Source organism: Brachycentrus maculatus, unplaced genomic scaffold (assembly GCF_059751285.1).
Source record: "Brachycentrus maculatus isolate JH-2025_06_01 unplaced genomic scaffold, ASM5975128v1 h1tg000139l, whole genome shotgun sequence".
NCBI lineage: Eukaryota > Metazoa > Arthropoda > Insecta > Trichoptera > Brachycentridae > Brachycentrus > Brachycentrus maculatus.
The window spans coordinates 618,702-640,436 of NW_028280892.1; the positions used below are offsets into that span (position 1 = coordinate 618,702).

The 21,735-nt window shown below is 37.7% G+C and overlaps 1 protein-coding gene across 4 annotated transcripts in view; it reads left to right on the plus strand.

Moving 5' to 3' along the window:
- alpha-Spec (alpha spectrin) overlaps positions 1 to 21,735 on the plus strand; it is a 75,405-nt gene that overhangs the window by 5,930 nt on the left and 47,740 nt on the right. For all 4 annotated transcript variants that reach the window (XM_088260608.1, XM_088260605.1, XM_088260606.1 and 1 more), the window contains exons 3-20: positions 2,148 to 2,321; positions 3,237 to 3,372; positions 3,477 to 3,607; positions 4,443 to 4,631; positions 5,376 to 5,564; positions 7,143 to 7,313; positions 8,328 to 8,495; positions 9,184 to 9,423; positions 9,978 to 10,166; positions 11,033 to 11,141; positions 11,733 to 11,912; positions 13,199 to 13,383; positions 13,850 to 14,002; positions 16,329 to 16,488; positions 17,074 to 17,279; positions 18,071 to 18,175; positions 18,275 to 18,397; positions 19,312 to 19,446. In XM_088260608.1, the coding sequence (XP_088116734.1) occupies positions 2,148 to 2,321; positions 3,237 to 3,372; positions 3,477 to 3,607; positions 4,443 to 4,631; positions 5,376 to 5,564; positions 7,143 to 7,313; positions 8,328 to 8,495; positions 9,184 to 9,423; positions 9,978 to 10,166; positions 11,033 to 11,141; positions 11,733 to 11,912; positions 13,199 to 13,383; positions 13,850 to 14,002; positions 16,329 to 16,488; positions 17,074 to 17,279; positions 18,071 to 18,175; positions 18,275 to 18,397; positions 19,312 to 19,446 (2,943 nt within the window). The remainder of the gene's footprint in view (positions 1 to 2,147; positions 2,322 to 3,236; positions 3,373 to 3,476; positions 3,608 to 4,442; positions 4,632 to 5,375; positions 5,565 to 7,142; positions 7,314 to 8,327; positions 8,496 to 9,183; positions 9,424 to 9,977; positions 10,167 to 11,032; positions 11,142 to 11,732; positions 11,913 to 13,198; positions 13,384 to 13,849; positions 14,003 to 16,328; positions 16,489 to 17,073; positions 17,280 to 18,070; positions 18,176 to 18,274; positions 18,398 to 19,311; positions 19,447 to 21,735) is intronic.

A 21,735-nucleotide genomic window follows, 5' to 3' on the forward strand; every position in this document is an offset into this window, starting at 1 on the left:
ATTTTGTATACCCACACACAGGCCATGCCTTTGTGGGATCTTTTTTTGTATTCATTTTTATATTTTATTAATATTTTTTGTATTTGAATTTATGCTATGTAATGCAAAAAAAATTTAAATAATAAAAAAAATAATAATAAAAAGCGACGTTGCTGTTTGATATCAACGAACTTGTTTTTGGTAATCAAAAAAAAATCAAGTTTTGTTTGCACTTCTGAAGTTTTCTGTTTTTTATTTTTATTTTTATAAACAACTCTACAATTACGAAAATGCGTATAATATTGATTTACCTGATTTTTAGTCCGTTATACGCGTAGTTCGTTAAATAGGGGTCTGTTTTATCGTGGTTTTACGGATCTTTACAGAAAAGAGACTAGCCGCATCCTCATTTGTTACTTACCATTTGTTTTTTGGTAGTAAAGAAAGGCGATTTAACCTGTCCGGGAGTATGGCCGTACATGTACGGCCATACCAAACTTTTCTCAAAGGAGTATGGACGTACATGTACGGCCGATACAAAATATGATTTATGACACGATTTATATCAAAACATGTTAAAAACATGATTTATCGATATTTCGATAATTTTGATATAAACCATGTTCACCGGTGTAAATATCTTTGTTTATTCAAGAAAATATGTTGCTTATAGCATAGACTATAATATAAAATTGTAAAAGTACAAAAAAAAAACAAAAACAAATTCACTCCTCAGATACAGTTTTGTCCGGAAAAACTCACACCCGGACAGGTTAAGAAAAAAACATTCTTAATTTTGATACTTGAATTTAAAAGATCACTATCAGTGCATTATTGCCACATAATATTTTATTTATTTCATTGCTATTTGAGTAACTTATTTAAGAGAGATAATCACTGATAACAGAATTTATTAACGTAATGTAGAGGCCTTGAACAAATTTCATCACACCGATAGCAATAGATTCAATTTTTAATTAATATTCTTGTTGTTAAATTTTCTTTTCAAAATTTGTCAATAATAAAAGCGGTAAAGTATGTAATATTCATAGATTCAAAAACAATAAAATTTTAAAACTGACTTCTTTACTTGATTCATTTTTTGGATTAAGTGATTTAAAAAAGCTTATGTGCATATTAGTGCGCAAATTCGGTTGTGTATTTCTAACTCCTAATATATTTGGCATTAAAAATAAGCTTTATTTATTGTTTCGGCATTAACTTTGTGGTAAGGCATGTTACAATGATTAAAGAAAACACTTCGTTTTTTACCACTCGCGTGGTAAAAAACGAAGTGTTTTCTTTAATCATTGTAAAAATAAGCTCAATAAATGCTTCACAAATCCCTCAACTGATGGCGTAACCCACTCCCCAGAGAATGTCGGACATGAATTATCGTACTCTCGGAAAGGTTAAAATCAACAATTTAATTTCATGAATTGATTCGGCAGTCACTTTGTGGTAAAATCGATCCATTTTTAATTAATGTTTTACTAGTGAATACCACTATTTCTTCAAATCTACTGTGACACGTGTTTCAATGCATTCCGCATCATTTTCAAACACCTGTGTCACAGTAGATTTTATGAAATAGTGGTATTTACTAAGTAAAACATTAATTTAAAAAAAAAAATTTAAGCTGGAAAGAAATACAGACCGAGAAAAAGCGACAATTACCATCGCATGAGGGTAAGCAAAAAAGTAAAGTTAGACAGGCGCCGTGGCGTAGTTGGGTAGACGCTCGACAGCAAAACTGGCGTTGCAGGTTTGATTCCCGCCAATCGCAAAATGAATTCAAGAAAGATTTATTTTCAATTGGTCTGGGTGTTTGTGATGTATTTTTCACATTTACCTTCACTGTCCTTACTATCCTACCTGCAGACAAGCATCTAAAATAGACGCTTTGCGGGTTATTACTTATATCCTTCAACAACAAAAAAAGTTGTTAAACTTATATGGCTGATTAAGTATTCCACCCACCACTTAGTCAAGCTGGAATAAAGATTTTATTATTATTATTATAAAAAAAAAAAAAAAAAAAAACGGTTACCCATCAGCCACATGTCTATTGTTAGAGACCACTCACAGTTGTTATCAGAATTGTCTACCTGCCAACATTGTAAATCCTTGTAAAAATTACATTTGATTACTTGAATATTGGGTTTCAGGTGTTGGCCCGCTACGATGACTTCAAACTGGAGGCGCGCGCCAAGAGGGAGCGGCTGGAGGACTCCCGCCGCTTCCAGTACTTCAAGCGGGACGCCGACGAGCTGGAGTCCTGGGTGCACGAGAAGCTGCAAGCCGCCTCCGACGAGAGCTACAAGGATCCCACCAACCTTCAGGTAATAAACACGACTCAATATCAAATTTGCTCATCTTAGTTTATAAACACTCCAGAAAAGAGATGAGCGTTATAAATGAAATTAAGAAAGGTGTATTGGGATGATTTGGGCACGTGAATTGAGTGAGTGAAGAAAGAATGATAAAACCGAGGAAAACTTGGCATGATCAAGTATTTAAAATACTTGGACATGGTAAGGTCATGAGCCGAGTATGTATAAGAATCACCGGGTATGTTTGTCTGCCTCTGTGGTGTAGTGATTAGCGCGTTTTGCTACCGTGCTGGACGTCCCGGGCTCGATTCCCAAAAGGGGGAGGGTGTGAAAATAAATATTAGTGATTTTACACTCGATATCTATTTGTCCGCCTTCGTAGTTTAGTGGTCATCACGTGGGCTACCGTACTGGAGGTCCCGGGTTCGATCCCCAGGGGGGTCAAATAAATAAAAGTGATTTTTTCACTCTAATATTTATTCGATATTACTCTGGACTGGTTCCTGAAGCGGAGGGCTGATCACCTTTCCTTAATTTATTAACGATCAAGATAACACTGCGTTTATATGATGTAGTGACCTATGCACCATCGGATGCGGATAAGGGTTTTAAAAAAATATTACCCTGAGCTGATCCCTGAAGCGCAGGAGTGGTCATCTTGCCTTTATGTAAGCAAGGAACAACAACAATCATACTGCTCATAAGAAATTAATAAAAAAAGAGGGATTAGTGTATTTCATGACTGAACGCTTGCAACAATACAAAATTGGTTCAGGAAAAAGGTTTTATCAGACCCAAACACCAAGTCACTAAGTCTAATGATTCTAGCAACTGAACATTTGAAAAAAGAATTTAGAAAATTTGCCCTTTTGAATATTGTGTTTTGCCCGAGCTTCTGTATAGTGAGCGTTTGATTGTCCGCAGGCCAAGATCCAGAAGCACCAGGCCTTCGAGGCAGAAGTGGCCGCCCACAGCAACGCTATCGTGGTGCTCGACAACACCGGAATGGAGATGATCAACCAGAATCACTTTGCTGCCGATGTCATCCGCACGCGCCTTGGTGAGTCCTCAAATAAAGCATTTGCTGACAAAAATACTGAGCCTCTCTTTTCCCGATGTTGATTTATCAAACTTTTCGTTTAAATTGCCGAATTTTGCCAACAGAGGAGCTCCACCGCCTGTGGGAGTTGCTGCTCTCCAAGCTGGCGGAGAAGGGCATGAAACTCCAGCAGGCCCTGGTGCTCGTGCAGTTCCTACGCCACTGCGATGAGGTCATGTTCTGGATCCATGACAAGGTACTGTAGCTGTTCTTTTACACTTTACTAAACTGACAAAGCCATGTTCTGGATCCATGACAGCAGCTCTTTTACTCTTTGGTAAACTGACGAAGCCAAGTTCTGGATCTATGACAGCAGCTATTTTACTCTTTGGTAAACTGACCAAGCCATGTTCTGGATCCATGACAGCAGCTCTTTTACTCTTTGATAAGCTGACAAAGCCATGTTCTGGATCCATGCCAGCAGCTCTATTACTCTTTGGTAAACTGACAAAGTCATGTTCTGGATCCATGAAATGGTACTATACCTTTCTAAGTTGTTTTATATATGTTTTATATATATATATATATATATATATATATATATATATATATATATATATATATATATATATATATATATATATATATATATATATATATAAGTTGTTTTCAAAACACATAAAACCACCTGTGAATCCTTATCCTTCAACACAACTTCCATTATCAATGCGTGGTTGCAATATTTGTATAGACACAGGACCATGTTCAACGCACAGAATGTTTGAACCTTTTCGGGAGTACGGACGTAAATGAACATCAAAGTCTGTCTGTCAGTTGGTATGATGTAACTTGTATGGCACTGACATCTGTGGATATTTGTATGTAATTTTGTCATAAGATAAAACCTAGAGATGGTGAGTTTTATTTTGACATGATTTCTATCTTCATCATATATAGATTTTGCTAATTATTTTTCATGTAAAAAGAACCCCAGAGAGAGTCGGACATCAATTATTTAACTCTCAGAAAGGTTAAATAAGATAGGGATATATTTTCTTTAGCAGTCCCTTATGTCTCTGTTCCATTTCCAGGAGATGTTTGTGAGCGTGGAGGAGTTTGGTCAGGACTTGGAGCATGTGGAGGTGCTGCAGCGCAAGTTTGACGAGTTCACCAAGGACATGGCGGCGCAGGAGTACCGCGTCACCGAGGTCACCGACCTCGCCGAGCGCCTCGTCCTCGAGGGACACCCCGAGCGGGAGACCATCGTCAAGAAGAAGGATGTGAGCTTGAATTTCAAATCTCAACTCAATAAATGATTTCATAGATATTTTGCTACCATAGATAAAATAATGGAAAACACCGATGATAAAGTTTGCCCCGAGTCATTTCTATGAATGGGAAATCACAAATTTTGATTGCTTCAATAATATCTCTTTTTATTATTTTTATTTTTATGTAAGAAAATAGAAATATTTGTGTTTTTATTACTTACAAAAATACTTCACTTTCATACTATTTCTGTGAGCTCATTATTAGAAATAGGTATCAAATTGTGGTAGAGTGGGTTCGAACCGAAAAAACTCTGACTCGAGAGTCCGTGACACTACCACGGGACCACAACCCGACACATTTGGCACATCCATGAGCAACATTTAGTGGAAACATTGAAAATCTTTGTCATAGTGTTGTGGACACTCTACCTTGGACTAACACTAGAAGTATAGGACTGATGTTCTTGGCTTCGTGTAATTAATGATATTTTCAATTGTGTTTATCCAATGCAGTACCGTAGAACGGGGCTACTTGAACTTTTTTTTGTACTGGGCTCAAGTAACACATCAAATGTGTGCGTAGAACGGGGTATCGAGTGTGAATAACTGTCAAGAAAAATAATTATTTGATCACCTCGCTTTTTTTAAATTTTATTTGTGACTCATAGTGGAGGAAGTTTATGTTTTATTTGTATTTTAACCCTTCGAAGATTGTCCATTAATGTTTCAACCGCTGAATTCCTCTCGTCCTAGGATCTAAACGAGGCGTGGCAGCGGCTGCGTCAGCTAGCCCTCATACGCCAGGAGCGCCTGTTCGGAGCGCAGGAGATCCAGCGCTTCAACCGAGACGCCGACGAGACCGTGGCCTGGATCTCCGAAAAGGATGTGGTGCTGAGCTCCGACGACTACGGCCGTGACCTGGCCAGCGTGCAGACACTGCAGGTTAGTGTTGATAGTATTTGTCGATTTTGAAAAGAAAAAAAATACCCGGATTTTATGTTTAATGGTTTTTTTTATTTATTTAAAACCCGGGTTTTAGATTTGATGCTTTAAAAAATATTTTAACCCGGATTTTGGCGGGTTTACTTGGTTGGTTCCAGGAGGCAAATTATAAATAGTTTATTAGAAGAATTTCATTTATTTCTGAATTTCAAGTATAATAAATAACAGTAAATGTCCGCCTCCGTAGTGTAAGGTCAGCACACTCGGCTACCATTCTGGAGGTCCCGGGTTCGATTCCCAGGGGGAGTCAAATAAATATAAGTGATTTTTTCACTCTAATATTTATTCAATATTACCCTGGACTGGTACCTGAAGCGGAGGGTTTATCACCTTTTCTTCATGTGTAAACGATCAAGATAGCACTGCGTTTATATGATGCAGTGCCCTATGCACCATTGGAGTGCGGATAAGGGTTTTACTTTTACTAAATAAATTTAATATTATATAAAAAAATAAATTATATATTTGGCGGTCACCCAGTGAGAGGATATTTCTGCCAGTGTCAAGTATTATTTTTATTCACAAACAAAATAATAATAACAATTAATAAAAAAATCTTACTTTAAATGCGTTTAGCTTTATCATTTTAGAAATAATGACCGCAATTCTAGAATTAGGTTCTGAAGAAGAGAGTATACTTGAGTGGGGAGTTGGATTCCTGCCTGCGTTAACCTATTTAGAGAGTTCACCTTCTCTGTTGTCAGCGTACACTGGAAGAATGTATGGTTTGCATCCCCTATATCTTGTCCACATTCGCAATATGGTGATGTAATGCATTTTATCTGATCCACTGATGTGTAATACACATTTTCAACGGTAACACTAAAGGTTATGTCCAATACTTTGCCAACTGCGTATGTATTTAAAAAAAAAAAAATTAAATTAATTTATTTAATATAGTTACATTTTTAAGTACAATATAATACATTTTCTAAATATTTATACACATGGCAAACTTTTAGTTTTAGATTTGCTGTGCCTCTCCAAAAAAGAGACTGAGCTCTTGTGCTTGGAGAGGGACTTACACTCATGGTTTAATGTTTTATATAATTAATAATATAATAGTCTTTTTTTAATACATTTTTTTCTAGATTTATATGTAATGGGCATTAATTTTTTTCTCAAGAATTTTTATATCTTTTTTTTTTTTTTTTCTTTAGGGAGTTTATTGAAATATATAATTCCCAAATATTTGAAGTTTTGTTGAAATTGCTTAGTAATGCATTTTGGAGTTGAAAAATCATTTAAGAATCTCGAAGATAAACTTTTTTTGAAATTCAAATATTTGTCACCTTTTAGTATTTGAAAAATTTCGTTTTTTTTTATAAATGGTTTCTATGTTTGGGACTTGAAATTTCTTAAATAATAATTTTGTTGGATATGTTTTTTTTTTCAATATAACTTTAATTATTGTTTTCTGTACTATTTTCACAGTTCGAATATTCGTATTCGTTCGTTACTATTTTCGAGTTCAGTATTTTGTATGTATTAGTAATGATGTTTGTCTGTTGTGTTTAGCGCAAGCACGAGGGGGTGGAGCGCGACCTGGCCGCGCTGGAGGACCGCGTGGGCACGCTGGGCGTGGAGGCGGCGCGCCTGTGCACGCTGCACGCCGCGCACGCCACGCACACGGACGCCAAGCGCAAGGAGATCCAGGCCGCCTGGGAGAGGCTCATCTCCAAGGCCAAGGTAACGCACCTGATTGTCAACTCATGTTTTAGTATTCCAGTCACCGAGTCCTGGGAGATGGAATCAAGTTTTATTGGGTGTAATTTAATAACGTCCGCCTCCGTAGTGTAATGGTCAGTACGCTCAGCTACCGTTCTGGAGGTCCCGGGTTCGATTCCCAGGGAGGGGTCACGTATAAGTGATTTTGTTCACTCTAATATTACCCTGGACTGGACCTGAAGCGGAGGGCTGATCACCTTTCCTTCATGTGTTAACGATCAAAATAACACTGTGTTTATATGATGCAGTGCCCTATGCGCCATTGAAGTGCGGATAAGGGTTTAAAGAAGAAAAAAATTAATAAAGGCGTTGCAAAGAGATTTGACAAACTAGAATTGCAAAGAGATTTGTCTGAAGAAAAAAATTAATCTTTGTAAAGTTCACATTTGGCTCTTTGGCTAGTAAGTTTGCCTACCTCTAAGTTAGTATATTGGCATCTAACTGACTGGCTGAAATTGGCTCTGGGGAAAATGCCCATTAGAGCGCAACTCAGGCCACAGGTAGTGAGATAATAATATTAATTTGGATAATTTGTATAGCGCCATTTTTGTAAAATACTACCTCAAAGGTGCTTATAAAGAAGATAATGATAGATAATAATAATAATTATAATAAAACGTCATCAATCAGTCTCGGGAAATTGAGTGTACTGGAGTGAGTCTGGAGCGGGGTTAAATTGTAACGCCTTTCTCTTGATCCTCAAGGGCTGGAGAATGGCCAAAATGTTGGGCAGGACGCCTCCCTGAGCGATGGTCACGCTGGAGAGCAGCTTGTTGAGCTCCTCGTCATTGTGGATGGCCAACTTTCATCTTCCAGACTAGCACAGTTTACACTTGATGCTTGCAGCTCTGTCTCTATGCCCTGATCCATATCATATCGGATCCTTCTCTTGAGGCTATCCTCAGATCCCACGAGTCTTTTGGCAGCCCTTCGAGCATTCCACCCCTCCTCATGTGCTTTGTTTGAATAATTCAGGAACGCCGGGAGAAGTTGGACTCCTCGTACTCGCTGCACCGCTTCCTGGCCGACTTCCGCGACCTCATGTCCTGGATGGCAGACATGCGCGCCATCATCAGCGCCGACGAGCTGGCCAAGGACGTGGCGGGAGCCGAGGCGCTGCTGGAGAGACACCAGGAGCACAAGGTGAGAAGGAGTGAATCATTATTCTTTGATTAACTTTAAAGTAGACAAAGACTTTTTGGCAGAAGTCAAAAAGGGTATACTGCACGGGAGTGTTCAGATTCAAGGATAACAGGGGCTATTTTTGGTTACAGTTGGTAAATGTCCACCTCCGTACCGTACTGGAGGTCTTGGGTTCAATTCCCAGGGGGAGTCAAATAAATAGAGTAGAATCGCGATATAACAAAACGCTCAAAGAAATTTACTCCCTAAAACCAATTTTTCATACAAAAATGCATTAATGTAACGAAATCCCGTTAATACGTAAAACAAAATCATTTTTGTCCCGTACGAAAAAATGCCAATACATTTACGTAAATTTATAACAAAATATAAAAAAAAAACAGATAAAAGATAAAAATACTATTTCGCACTTTGAAAGCCGCGCCGCGCTTCATCTGCCGTATGCGAACGGTTTCATGGCCTTTTCGGCGGCGCGCGGCGGTCTGTCGGCACCCAGAATTGTCAAAGCTTCTATCAAAGACTAACTGATTTGTATTAAGATCGCCGACTCCACCCAAAATCCAAGAATGCATGTGCCGTACGCGGCCGAAAGTCGAATCCACCTGCTGCGAGTTTGACATGCCTGCTCTAGAGTACAAAAATGTTGGGATCCCCTAGTCTAGTTTCTATCTGTGTGTTTGCTTTCCAGGGCGAGATCGACGCGCGCGGGGACTCGATGACGGCGTGCGTGTCGGCCGGGCGCGAGCTGCAGGAGGGGGGGCACCCGGCCGCGGGGGACGTGGGCGCACGCATGGAGCAGCTGGAGGCCGCGCGGGCCGCCCTGGCTGCGCTCTGGGAGGAGCGCCGCGTGCGGTACGAGCAGTGCATGGACCTACAGCTCTTCTACCGGGACACGGAGCAGGCCGACACCTGGATGGCCAAGCAGGAGGTGAGAGTTATTTATTTTTACTTTTAATTAAAGATTTACTTAGTAAATACCACTATTTCTTATAATCTATTGTGATCTAAGAAATAGTGGTATTAATCATTAAATAATATTAATATATTATGTTATTATGTTATATATTACTATTGATAATTAATTATATATTATGGTATTAAATAATATTAATCTATTGTGTTTCGATGCATGCCGCATCATTTTCAAACACCGTATGTCGGTGTTCATGACATATCATTTATTTTGTGCAACAATGGCTTAATTACACTTTTAGAAATATTACTGGAAATGCCATTCATACAGAAATGGCGCAATTTTACTCAATTCTACAATGACACTCGCGCCATCTCACAGCATTTCACCACAAAACCAATTCTGTCGATGTTTCTCCCGATGTAAATAGTCTTTCTGCACATTTTGACATATTTAACTTGTTTTTTAAAAAAAAGTGCAATTGCGTCATTGTTACACTGAATGAGCGATATGTTGAACCCTGAAATGAGTAAGTTCTATGACTAATATGTATTATTTATTCCCGGCAGGCCTTCCTAGCCAACGAAGATCTCGGAGACTCTCTGGACTCCGTAGAGGCTCTGATCAAGAAGCACGAGGACTTCGAGAAGTCTCTCGCCGCCCAGGAAGAGAAGATCAAAGCCCTGGACGAGTTCGCCACCAAGCTGATCGAGGGACAGCACTATGCCGCCGACGATGTCGCCCAGAGGAGAGAAATGGTGAGATATACCTGGTCACACAATACTCCACATGCAAAATAGTGAAGAACATTGGTACCATCAACCAAGCTAGTATATAAAATGCCCAACCCTCTTCTAGTGGAACGGAATGTCTGTTGACGACAGTCAACAAGCTGGCTTAGCTGTGTGTAAACTCAAAACACAGTAAGGGACATTTTTTTGTAGTACGTTTTTTTTTGCATTTTTGGACTAAGTAGATTCTACTTAGTCCAAAAATGCAAAAAAAACGCACTGCAAAAAAAATGTCCCTTACTGTGTTTTAAGTTTGGACAGCCGGGCGATCGGCCCACACTAGATTATCCTTCCTGTTCCCAACACAGATTAAAATTTAATTGATAGACAAACCTCTTAAACATTTTGCGGGTTATTCCTTTAAAACAAAAGAAACAAATTTATTGTAACTCCAGACAGCTGGTAGAATTCCATATTGAATTGTTGGGTAATATATCCAAAACTAAAAAAGGTTTATTTGGTTGAATTCTACATTTATTTCTTCTACTTCTTCGTCATGTATATGTTAATACGTGACGCGTTTCGTCTTTTTAAGACATTATCAAACACATAGTGTTAAAGTGTTTGATAATGTCTTAACAAGAAGAAACGCGTCACGTATTAATATATACATAAACAAATGTAGAATTCAACCAAATAAACCTTGTTTAATTTTGGATATATTACCCAATAATTCAAAAGAAACAAAGCTTTTTTTTAGTTAGAAGAAACCAGAATCCACTAAATGGCCTATGAATATTGTAAATAGTAAATGCAACTGCCATCTAAAATACTCTGCATGCGCTGCGTTCCTTTTGGAGGGAAGACTTCATTGCTTGTTTATTTGTCTCTAGTTGCTGGAGCGCAGGTCGGCGCTTCTGGAGAGATCCTCCCAGAGACGGGCCCTGTTGGACGACGCCTACAAACTGCAGCAGTTTGAGAGAGATTGCGATGAGACCAAGGGTAAAACTAACCTATTCATCAAATACAAATTCTAAGCTAATTTAAACTAACTCTACAGTTAATAAAAAGTAACTTTACAGAAAATCCACACTTGATAACCTTGAGTGAAAATATGTAGTTATGATTATATCTTCTTCCTTCTTCTTCAAACCCCTATCCGCACCCCAGTGGTGTATAGGGCACTGCATATTAACGCGGTGTTATCTTGATCGTTAACACATGAAGGAAAGGTGATCAGCCTCCCGCTTCAGGTACCAGTCCAGGGTGATATTGAATAAATATTAGAGTGAAAAAAATCACTTATATTTATTTGACCCCCCCTGGGAATCGAACCCGGGACCTCTAGAATGGTAGCCGAGCGTGCTGACCATTACACTATGGAGGTGGACGAATTATATGATTACATGTATCATAATCTAGTATAATCATTTATTGATGCGTAGATTTTACCAAAAAGTGACTGCCGAATCAATGAATGAAATCTTTATCTTTGCCCTGGCTGGGGGCCATTTTGACACATGGTCAGCTCCACCTAACAGCACAACCACACATAGTACATGCGAGCTGACTCTTAGTTTGTCCCCTTAACAGGATGGGTGAACGAGAAGCTGAAGTTTGCTACGGACGACTCGTACCTGGACCCGACCAACCTGAACGGGAAGGTACAGAAACACCAGAACTTCGAACAGGAGCTGCAGACAAACAAGAGCCGCGTGGACGAGATCATCTCCACTGGGGAGGACCTCATCGTGCAGAAACATTATGCTTCCCGTAAGTAACTACTTTATTTTTTTATTTTCTTCTTCTTCTTTTTGTAGATCCTAGGGATCTGTTTGTGCCTCCGCATGTCGCTCTTGGGATGTCGACTCCCAGCTGTCTTTCCATCTTTTCGGAGGTCTGCCTGGGGGTCTGCCTCCTTCAGGGTTGCCTTGGAGGGCGATACGTGGAAGTCGTGTCTTCTGACATTATGTTTATATGTTCCTTCCAGTATCGCCTTCGTTGTCGTCCCCACCTCACGATATCCTCCGTCTTACACATGCTCCGAATGTCGGTATTTCTTACTCGGTCTCGCAATGTGTTTCCGGTTATGGATCGGAGAGTCTTCATCTCGGAGGTTCAAAGTCGAGATTTTGTTCTGGAAGTATCTGCTCTTGCCTCAACCCCATTAGTGGCTATTGGCCAAACACATGTTTTGTATATTTTCATTTACTTTCTATTCTCATGTGTTTGTTCCTCCACACCGAGTTTCTGAGGCATCCTGATATAACTGCAGCCTTGTTTATTTGTTTCTGAGTATCACCATATAGATCACCGTAGTTATTGATGTCAACTCCGCGATATTTGAATTTCATCACCTGTACAACGGTTCTGTTGTTTACAACTACTTTGCATCTAACTGGACTCTTTGATATAGTCATGCTTTTTTATTTTATTTTCATAACCCTTCCCTTAAGGTGCCAAAAACTTCCGCGTGCACCGGTGATATGTATTTTGTACACCATATGAAAATGTGATTTAAAAACGAGAAAAATGTAAATATTCCTAATTTTTGCTTTTATCGACCATAGTTGAAGTTGAAATATATCAATTTTGTAATGTTAGCTCTGGTAAGTACTTAAAAAAGAGAAGAAAAAAAAACCTAAAATGATAAAAATGAAAATGATATTTTCTGGGGTTTCTCATGTGTGTGATTATAATCCAGGATTCGGACCTCACACACTAATAAAAGAGTTTCTGCTCAGTAAAAAGCTTATTTTCATCTGACCAATAGATGTCTCCAGTGAAGTTCTAGTGATTCAAGAACAATGTTTCAAAATTGGTTCATATATATATAGAACTTCCAAGAATTTGAGTAGTGTGGTTGTCAATAATGGGTAGAATTGGTGAATTTTATACGTGTGTAAAGTGATCACTTAAACCAGCCTATGACGGTCGTCAGCCCCGTAAATGCCCAGATTTCCATATTCTTCTTCATCTTTATTGAGATGTCAAAAAATAATATGAAAAATACTCCTATAATTGGAGATAATCCAGATTTAATGTGCGTCACCTTCCAGCGCAAGTGAAGGCCCGCACTACTGAAATACTGGGTCTCTGGCAGTCGTTGGGGGGTGCCACCGACAAGAAGGGCACCAAGCTGCAGGAGGCCTCGCAGCAGCAGCAGTTCAACCGCACCGTCGAGGACGTGGAGCTCTGGCTGTCGGAGATTGAGGGTCAGCTCATGAGCGAGGACTACGGAAAGGTCAGTCGAAAGTCACATGGACTTTTATTACTAACTAACTAACTAACCATCACGCCGCTTCCCCATAGAGGTAGGCAGAGAGAATAGAATGCCACACAGCTCTGTCTTTGCAAACATTCTTCGCCTCTTTCACGTTCATGCATCTCCTCATACATACCTGCCGATTATTTCAACTCCTAACCTGGCCTCTGGACTTAGGCAATTTTGTAAATTATTTTTGCAGTTTAGTTGGGCTAAGAAAATGCTTCCATAGCGTACTGGTTAGCACATTCGGCTATCGAGGTCCTGGGTTTAATACCCAGGAGGGTCAAAGTAAATTAGCATTTTTACTTATACTCTCTTAACAATCAAGATAACACTGCGTTTATATAATGCAGTGCCCTATGCACCATTGAGTGCGGATAAATATATCGAGTTGTACTACGGATAGCGATTGATGACTAATTGAATGTTTGCGTTCTCCCAGGATCTTACGAGCGTGCAGAATCTCCAGAAGAAGCACGCCCTCCTTGAAGCCGATGTCGGATCCCACCAGGAGAGAATTGAGGGCATCCAGATCGCAGCCCAGCAGTTCTCCGAGAAGGGGCACTTCGACGCTGACACCATTGAAAGCAAGAGGGTATGCTAAATTTATAATCAATTCTCGTAAATCTTATTTGTCAGGGATACAATAATTATATATTATTTTGAGAAATAAAAAGACTTTGTTTTTTGATCCACTCACATTTTTATTAACCAACTAGTTTCGGCAACAACCTGTTGCCCTCTTCAGGGTTTAATTTATGACTAAACATATATATAAAAAAAGAAACCGTGTACAAGCTGTTGGGTTTCATTAGGATATAGGTCGGGGTAATGGTGTTTTAAGGAGGGATAAGAGCAAGGAAGGGGATAACTGTGTTTAGGTTGGGTTTGATTTTATGGTAAAAATTAAATTAAAAATGGGACTTTGACTTAAGTTTATTTGATTGTTAATTATATTTAATTTCTGGTTAACCGCTTCTTTCATTTTTAAAACTTCCAAATTATTAATTTGACTAGTTCTATGTATTATTAAAATGTAAAATTTCTATCCCATCTTCAAAATTGAATGAATGATTGTTTGACAAGATGTGGTCCGATATAATAATTGCCCTGACGGGAGGATTATCGCCATCTCGGTTTTTATGGTGGACACATTTTTGGCGAATGAAGATCTGTCTTTTTTTTTTTTTTTTACCTACATCCCCCATTAGCCACTGTTGTCTCCCATAAATTATTGCTGCACGTGTTAAAACTGCCACTTAGAATTGTATAGCTACATAAGGACCGTAGTCCATTTGATCTTCACATTCGTTTGATAATGCCCTAACAAGGCGAAACAATTGTCACAATATAATTTTTTATGTGTTTTTGTTAATAAAATACAACTGAGTAGACTCAAAAAATCTGTGTTTGAATTAAAAATTAATACATATCGCTCACTCCTTTCAAGAACGTCATAAATCAAAATACTTGATTTTTCAGGAGAGCGTTTTTAATGTTAAATATTATAATACAATATATTAAAAATAAATATGAAGCCACTTTTTGAACTTTTTACTGTGCAACAGATCTTTTTAGGTAAAAGCTGAAGGATTTTTCTCCATTTGAAAAATATTTAGTTTATGTAAAAAAACAATTAAACAATACCTTTTCTTCAAAATGCAAAAACAACACTTTCTGCCCTGTAACGGGTAAATATTAAGTTAAAAATATGCCGCTTTTGCTGGGATATAGTACATTTTTTAAGCATTCCGAAAACATGTACAACTGAAAATTGTCGATTTTTGATTTATGACGTTCTTGAAAGGAGTGAGCGATATGTTACTGTCATTTTCAAACCAAAATGTTGGATTAGAATGCTTTCTAACTTTCAGTGCCAGTAGCTTCCTTACTATATGCATTGTATTAGTTTGGCTATTGGTCCGTTAGCCAGTTAGATAAGTCACACTCCACTAGCTAGATTAGCATCATAATTAATAATAAATAAAATAAAATAAAAAATAATTAGCCTCATGTAAATTTCCCACATGTGTTGATTTAAGCAGTGGATTCTAGAAGTGGTATTCACTGTGCTGCAACATATAGCAAAAACTACCCACAACGTTTCCATTCATATGTTCATATTCCTTTAGTGATATTTTGATTGTGATTTGTGCCATTTTCACTGTCTAGTGACAATATAGGTATTTTACTTGTTGAAAAACTTTTAACACATTGTTTGCGGGAAACGCTTAAAAGCGTCTTTCACATGCTGTTGGTAAAGAGTAGGAAACGCTTATAAGCTTACTTATATTTGTTATATTTGCTTACTTTTGTTAGAGCGCGAGAGGCGCCAAAAAAACATTGTATAGATCGGAATTGGGTGGTGCAGTTACTTGTGAATAGTATACTGAGGGTCGGGCGGCAGACTGTCTGAGTATAATTAGCGTCGGGGTTGATAAAAAAAACCGGCCGACAACAATGTGTTATTTATTAACCGCCCTTCACATACGAATGAACGTGATACACGCGGTTTTTCTTCACCATTCCGCGCGCGAGAAAAGATATCTGAGAAAAAGATATAACCGAATAATATATTTGGTTAAAGATATAACCAAAAATATTTAATGCGTACCGGATACACTGACAAATTTTTGTCAAGTTTCATACCTGACAATATTTTGTGATAGTAAACGTTGCGATTTTTTTGCTTGTTTATAAAAAATATGCCTGAAAATAACCCGAAGGTAGGGTGGTTAAATGTTAAATCAAACACAGAGTTTTTGAGTTTCCTTAGTTGTATTTTATTATTTAAAAAAAACACATGAAAATCTAGATTGTGACAATTTAACATTCAATACATAAATTGAAAAGGAGTTCTACAAATTAAACGCCAAATCAATAAACAAAGTGTTAATTAGATTATTTGTTGTTTTTCTCAGGATGCTCTCATCAGGCGCTACTCTGCCCTGGAGAAACCCATGTCCGTTCGCAAGCAGCGCCTGCTGGATTCCCTGCAGGCGCAGCAGCTGTTCCGCGACCTAGAGGACGAGGCGGCCTGGATCCGGGAGAAGGAACCCGTCGCAGCATCCACCAACAGAGGTAATTTGATGTCAACACCTTGTCTAGTAATCAATGTACCTGATTGCTCACAACTCTGTAATATTGTCAACGAACTTTGTGCCTCCAATGAGTTTCACAATGTCATCACCAGGGGTATGATTATGATTCTCTCAGAAGAATGTGCGACAAAACGATGTATGATAGATGTGCGAATAGTGAAATAAGGAAGGAATGCAAAGCTGAGATAAGCATTATCGATAAAATTAAGAAAGGTGTGTTGGGATGGTTTGGACATGTAGAACGAATGAGTGAGAAAAGAACGGTAAAACAAATTTATGAGGCGAATGTTATTGAGAAAAGAAGCAGAGGAAGACCGAGAAAAACATGGTAGCATCAGGCATGCCAAATACTTGAAAGTGGTCAGGTTAGGAGTCGTAACAATCGGCGGGTATGTATGAGGAGATGCATGAACCGGGAAGAGGCGAAGAATGTTTGCAAAGACAGAGTGGTGTGGCGTTCTATTCTCTCTGCCTATCCCTGCGGAGAAGCGGCGTGATGGTTAGTTAGTTTATTTTTAAACAAATTAAACGTGAAATCAATGAAAAATATATAATTTCCCGTTAGGCCGCGACCTGATTGGCGTGCAGAACCTGATGAAGAAGCACCAGGCCGTGCTGTCGGAGATCAACAACCACGAGTCGCGCGTGGTGGCCGTGTGCGGCTCCGGGAAGGGCATGCGTGACGCGGGCCACTTCGCCTCCGAGGAGATCGCGCGCCGCGTGCAGGCGCTCTCCGACCAGTGGACGCAGCTCAAGGACAAGGCCATGCAGGTGAGACGGATCGGCCTTCCTAACTAATTGTAATAAATAAATAAATAAAATTTAATTAAATGATTACACCTTCTCCGCTCCCTATGTGGAGATGCTACAAACTGTCTCCAGGCTTTTTCTGTTGGCTGCCAGCTCCTTTGCATCCTCCCAAGTCAAAGAAATAATTAGCTTGTTGATTCCACAAATCTAATTTGAAGGAAAACATAACTAAAAAAATTAATCCATAGTACCGATTGTACCTAGAACCGAGTGTTTATATATTCATTTTTTTCTTGATAATGAATAAAATGATAAAATAACAAATCACTTGAATATTATTTATTGATTTTTAATTCACCAGTATTTTGTTGTCAGCCTCCGTAGTGAATGGTCAGCACACTCGGCTACTGTACTGGAGGCCCCGGGTTCGATTCCCAGTGGGGGAAGTTCAAATATAAGTGATTTTTTCACTCTAATATATATTCAATATTACCCTGGACTGGTACCTGAAGCGGAGGACTGATCACCTTTCCTTCACGTGTTAATGATCAAGATAACACTGCATTTATATGATGCAGTGGCCTATGCACCATTGGGTGCGAATAAAGGTTAAATGAAAGAAGAAGAGTACCAATAGTCCCTAGAACCAAGTGTTTATTCCGATCCATCTCTTTGGTGGTCTGCCTTTTGGTTGGCTGTGCAGTGCAATTCCTCACATGCGCATACCATTGTCTTCTTTGTTGTCTTCCCCACCTTAATGACATCTTGAAGTATTCATTTATTGTAATGTGTGTTTTTTTCTAATTATCCAGCGCAAGCAAGACCTGGAGGATTCCCTCCAAGTTCACCAGTACTTCGCCGACGCCAATGAAGCCGAATCCTGGATGAGAGAGAAGGAACCGATTGTCGGAAATCAGGTGAATAAACAAACCACACGAGTCAGTCTATCCGATTTGATAACAAAGTTTACAAATTAGTGAAATCGTTTAATGCTTGTTTATTTGTTGTTCCTGCAGGATTACGGAAAAGATGAAGACTCTTCTGAGGCTCTGCTAAAGAAGCACGAGGCTCTGATGTCTGATCTGGAAGCTTTCGGAAACACCATTCAGTCACTCAAGGACCAGGCACAAAGTTGCAGAGTAAGTAAACCAGTATTTCTTAGAGGGCGATAATCCACCCTTGCGGGTGTTCTAGAAGACTTTTACAGGGCATAAGAAGCCCAAAGGGACAGATAGAAGTACAAACTAAGAAGCGAGATATATATTTTTATTCCTTCCCTCTTTCTATGATGGGACATTCTGGCATTTTTATTTCTAAAAATAAATTCTGTTTCAATTCTAAGTATGCAAAGATATTCTCAATAGATGTCACTATGCGTTCAATATATTTGTACATTTTAAATAATTGATTTTCTTTACTAAAAGCCCATTTAAAACGGCGCGTCTTAGGATGTAATTTTTGTATGAGCGGTGCTCCGTTTACAGACAATTATGCGTCTTAAGACGCTTTTGGCAGTCAACCGGTTAATGAACAGAATAAACATACACAGACCATACAATAAAAAAACTAAACAAGATAACTACTTCTCCAAGCACAAGCGCTTGTCTCTTTTTTGGGAAGTTACCGCATAAAAATATATGTACCCTAGCAGGGGCTTGCCTCCATATAGGCAAAAAAGCAGTGCTTATCCTAACTTATGTATTAATTTTAAATCAAACACAGATTTTTTGAGTCTACTAAGTTGTATTTTATTAACAAAAACACATAAAAAATTATATTGTGACAATTGTTTCGCCTTGTTAGGGCATTATCAAACGAATGTGAAGATCAAATGGACTACGGTCCTTATGTAGCTATACAATTCTAAGTGACAGTTTTAACACGTGCAGCAATAATTTATCCTAACTTACCCGCATGACATAAAAACGCAACCAGTACCTACCCTACCCTGCTAAGTAGTACCTGCATACCTTACTGCCTACCTCTACTACCTACCCCTATTAATTCTCTGCACGCCACCGTGCCCTAGTAATATTTGTTTATTGTTGTGCAGCAACAAGAGACGCCCGTTGTGGACGTGACCGGCAAGGAGTGTGTGATGGCTCTGTACGACTACATCGAGAAGTCTCCTCGGGAGGTCTCCATGAAGAAGGGGGATGTCCTGACTCTCCTCAACTCCAACAACAAGGTAGGAACCGTTTTTAACAACTTTTCAAACACTTAGTCATTTATACATATCGCTCACTCCTTTCAAGAATGTCACAAATCAAAAAACTTGATTTTTCAGGAGAACGTTTTTAAAGTTTAAAAATATAATACAATGTATTAAAAATAAATATCAAGCCACTTATTGAACTTTTTACTTTGCAACAGATCTTTTTAGGTAAAACCTGAAGGTTTTTTCTCCATTTGAAAAATATTTAGTATATTTTAAAAAATAATTATGCAATACATTTTCTTCAAAATGCAAAAACAACACTTTCTGTCCTGTAGCGGGTAAATATTTATGTTTAAAATATGCCTATTTTGCTGGGATGTAGTACATTTTCTGGGCATTCCGAAAACATGCACAACTGAAAATTGACGATTTTTTATTTATGACGTTCTTGAAAGGAGTGAGCGATATGTATTTGCCTGGTGGTTTTATTGAAATCAGCAAACTGCAGTCCTTCAATAAGCAGTTTTTTTTTAGTATAGAAATATTTTTTTGTTGGCAGGTTTATTTTAAAACTATAGAAATATTTAATAAGCAGATTTGTTTTAATATTTTAGAAATATTCAATAAGCGATTTGTTTTAAAATCTTAGAAATATTTTTAATAGGAACGTTTGTTTTTATATTATAGAAATACTTTTAATAACCAGGTTTATTATGGAAATATTTAATAAGCAGTTTTTTTTCTAAATTATAGAAATATTTTGAAAAAACAGATTTGTTTTAAAATTATAGAAATATTTAATAAGTATGTTTGTTTTAAAATTGTAGAAATATTTTTAATAAGCTGATTTGTTTTAAAATTTTAGAAATATTTTTGATAGGAAGGTTTGTTTTTAGATTATAGAAATACTTTAAATAACCAGGTTTATTTTTTTAAATTATAGAAATACTTAATAAGCAGATTTGTTTTTAAATTATACAAATATTTGATTTGTTTTTAAAATTTAGAAATATTTTTCTGCAAAAGGTGCGTAGAAGTCCCCAGAATCATTTTCTTACAAAATTTTCTTACAAAAATATAATAATAATAAGTCAAATAAAAACAAAAAGCTTTTTTTCAATTTTATTTTATTGGTAGGCAAACATTTTTCACTCTTTCAACATTCATGAGTCTGCCGTTACGTTCAACAGATGGCGCTGCCATTGCGGTAATACACTGTTTAAAAAACATGTTAATACCTGTATTATATATGCGCGTATTCGAATGTGTGCCAAATTTCGAAGCAATCGGTGAAGAAAATTCGGAGATTTAAGATTTTGAACAAACAAACATTTACACTTTAATTTATGTAGATCAGAAAATATCGTGAAAATTTAATTTAACGCTTTAGTTATCTCATTTCAAGTAATCCTAGATATATACCCTTTACGGATTAAGCTGACGTATAGCATGCTTCACATTAAAGGAAATTTTAATGTTCCCCATATTGTTTTTTTTTTATTAATATTATTTTATCAACGAAAAATTTTTTTTATTTATTTATTTAATACAGAAATATTTGTGTTTTTATTATTTACACGAATATTTCAATTTCATACTATTTCTGTGAGCCTGAGCGGCACATTATTAGAAATAGGCATCAAATTGTGGTAGAGTGGGTTCGAACCGAGAAACTCTGACATAAGAGTCCGCGACACTAACCACGGGACCACGACCCACTAATGCCCAATGCTGGAAGAATACTGCATAGATTTGTCTTTTTGGGGAAAAATGTATTAAATTTTAGTATTTGCTTCCTTTAAGATTAAAAGTAAAGATTTAAAAAAAATTCTGCTCAATTTGTCATGAGCTCAGCCAGAGCGTTACATTGCAGTCATTTTGAATGTGTTTTCTTACAAATTGACGTAACCGGTCGCTATACAGGGCTGGCTACACAGGCAATAATTTGCATTATAATATGTTCTAAATATAACCGGCGCTTGCTGTCTGAAGTCACGTATGTACTTGACTCTTTATTACCATACATTATAATAAAAAATATAACCCACATACCATACATTATATAAAAATATAAACATAATCTCGGAGTTGAGGTGTTAAGACCATATTTACGTTTTGAATAAAACAGCGATAAAGAGCCGTGGAAAATCGCACCTCACAACGCCATAGGTGCATAATTTTCTCACTTCCAGCACCGGAAAATCGACAATATGCTTTTAGAAAAACAAACGATATTTGTTTTTAACGATTTTTATTGGCAAATATATTGCACGAAAATCGGTACTTTTCTCATTAAAATTATAAATATATAAAGGAAAT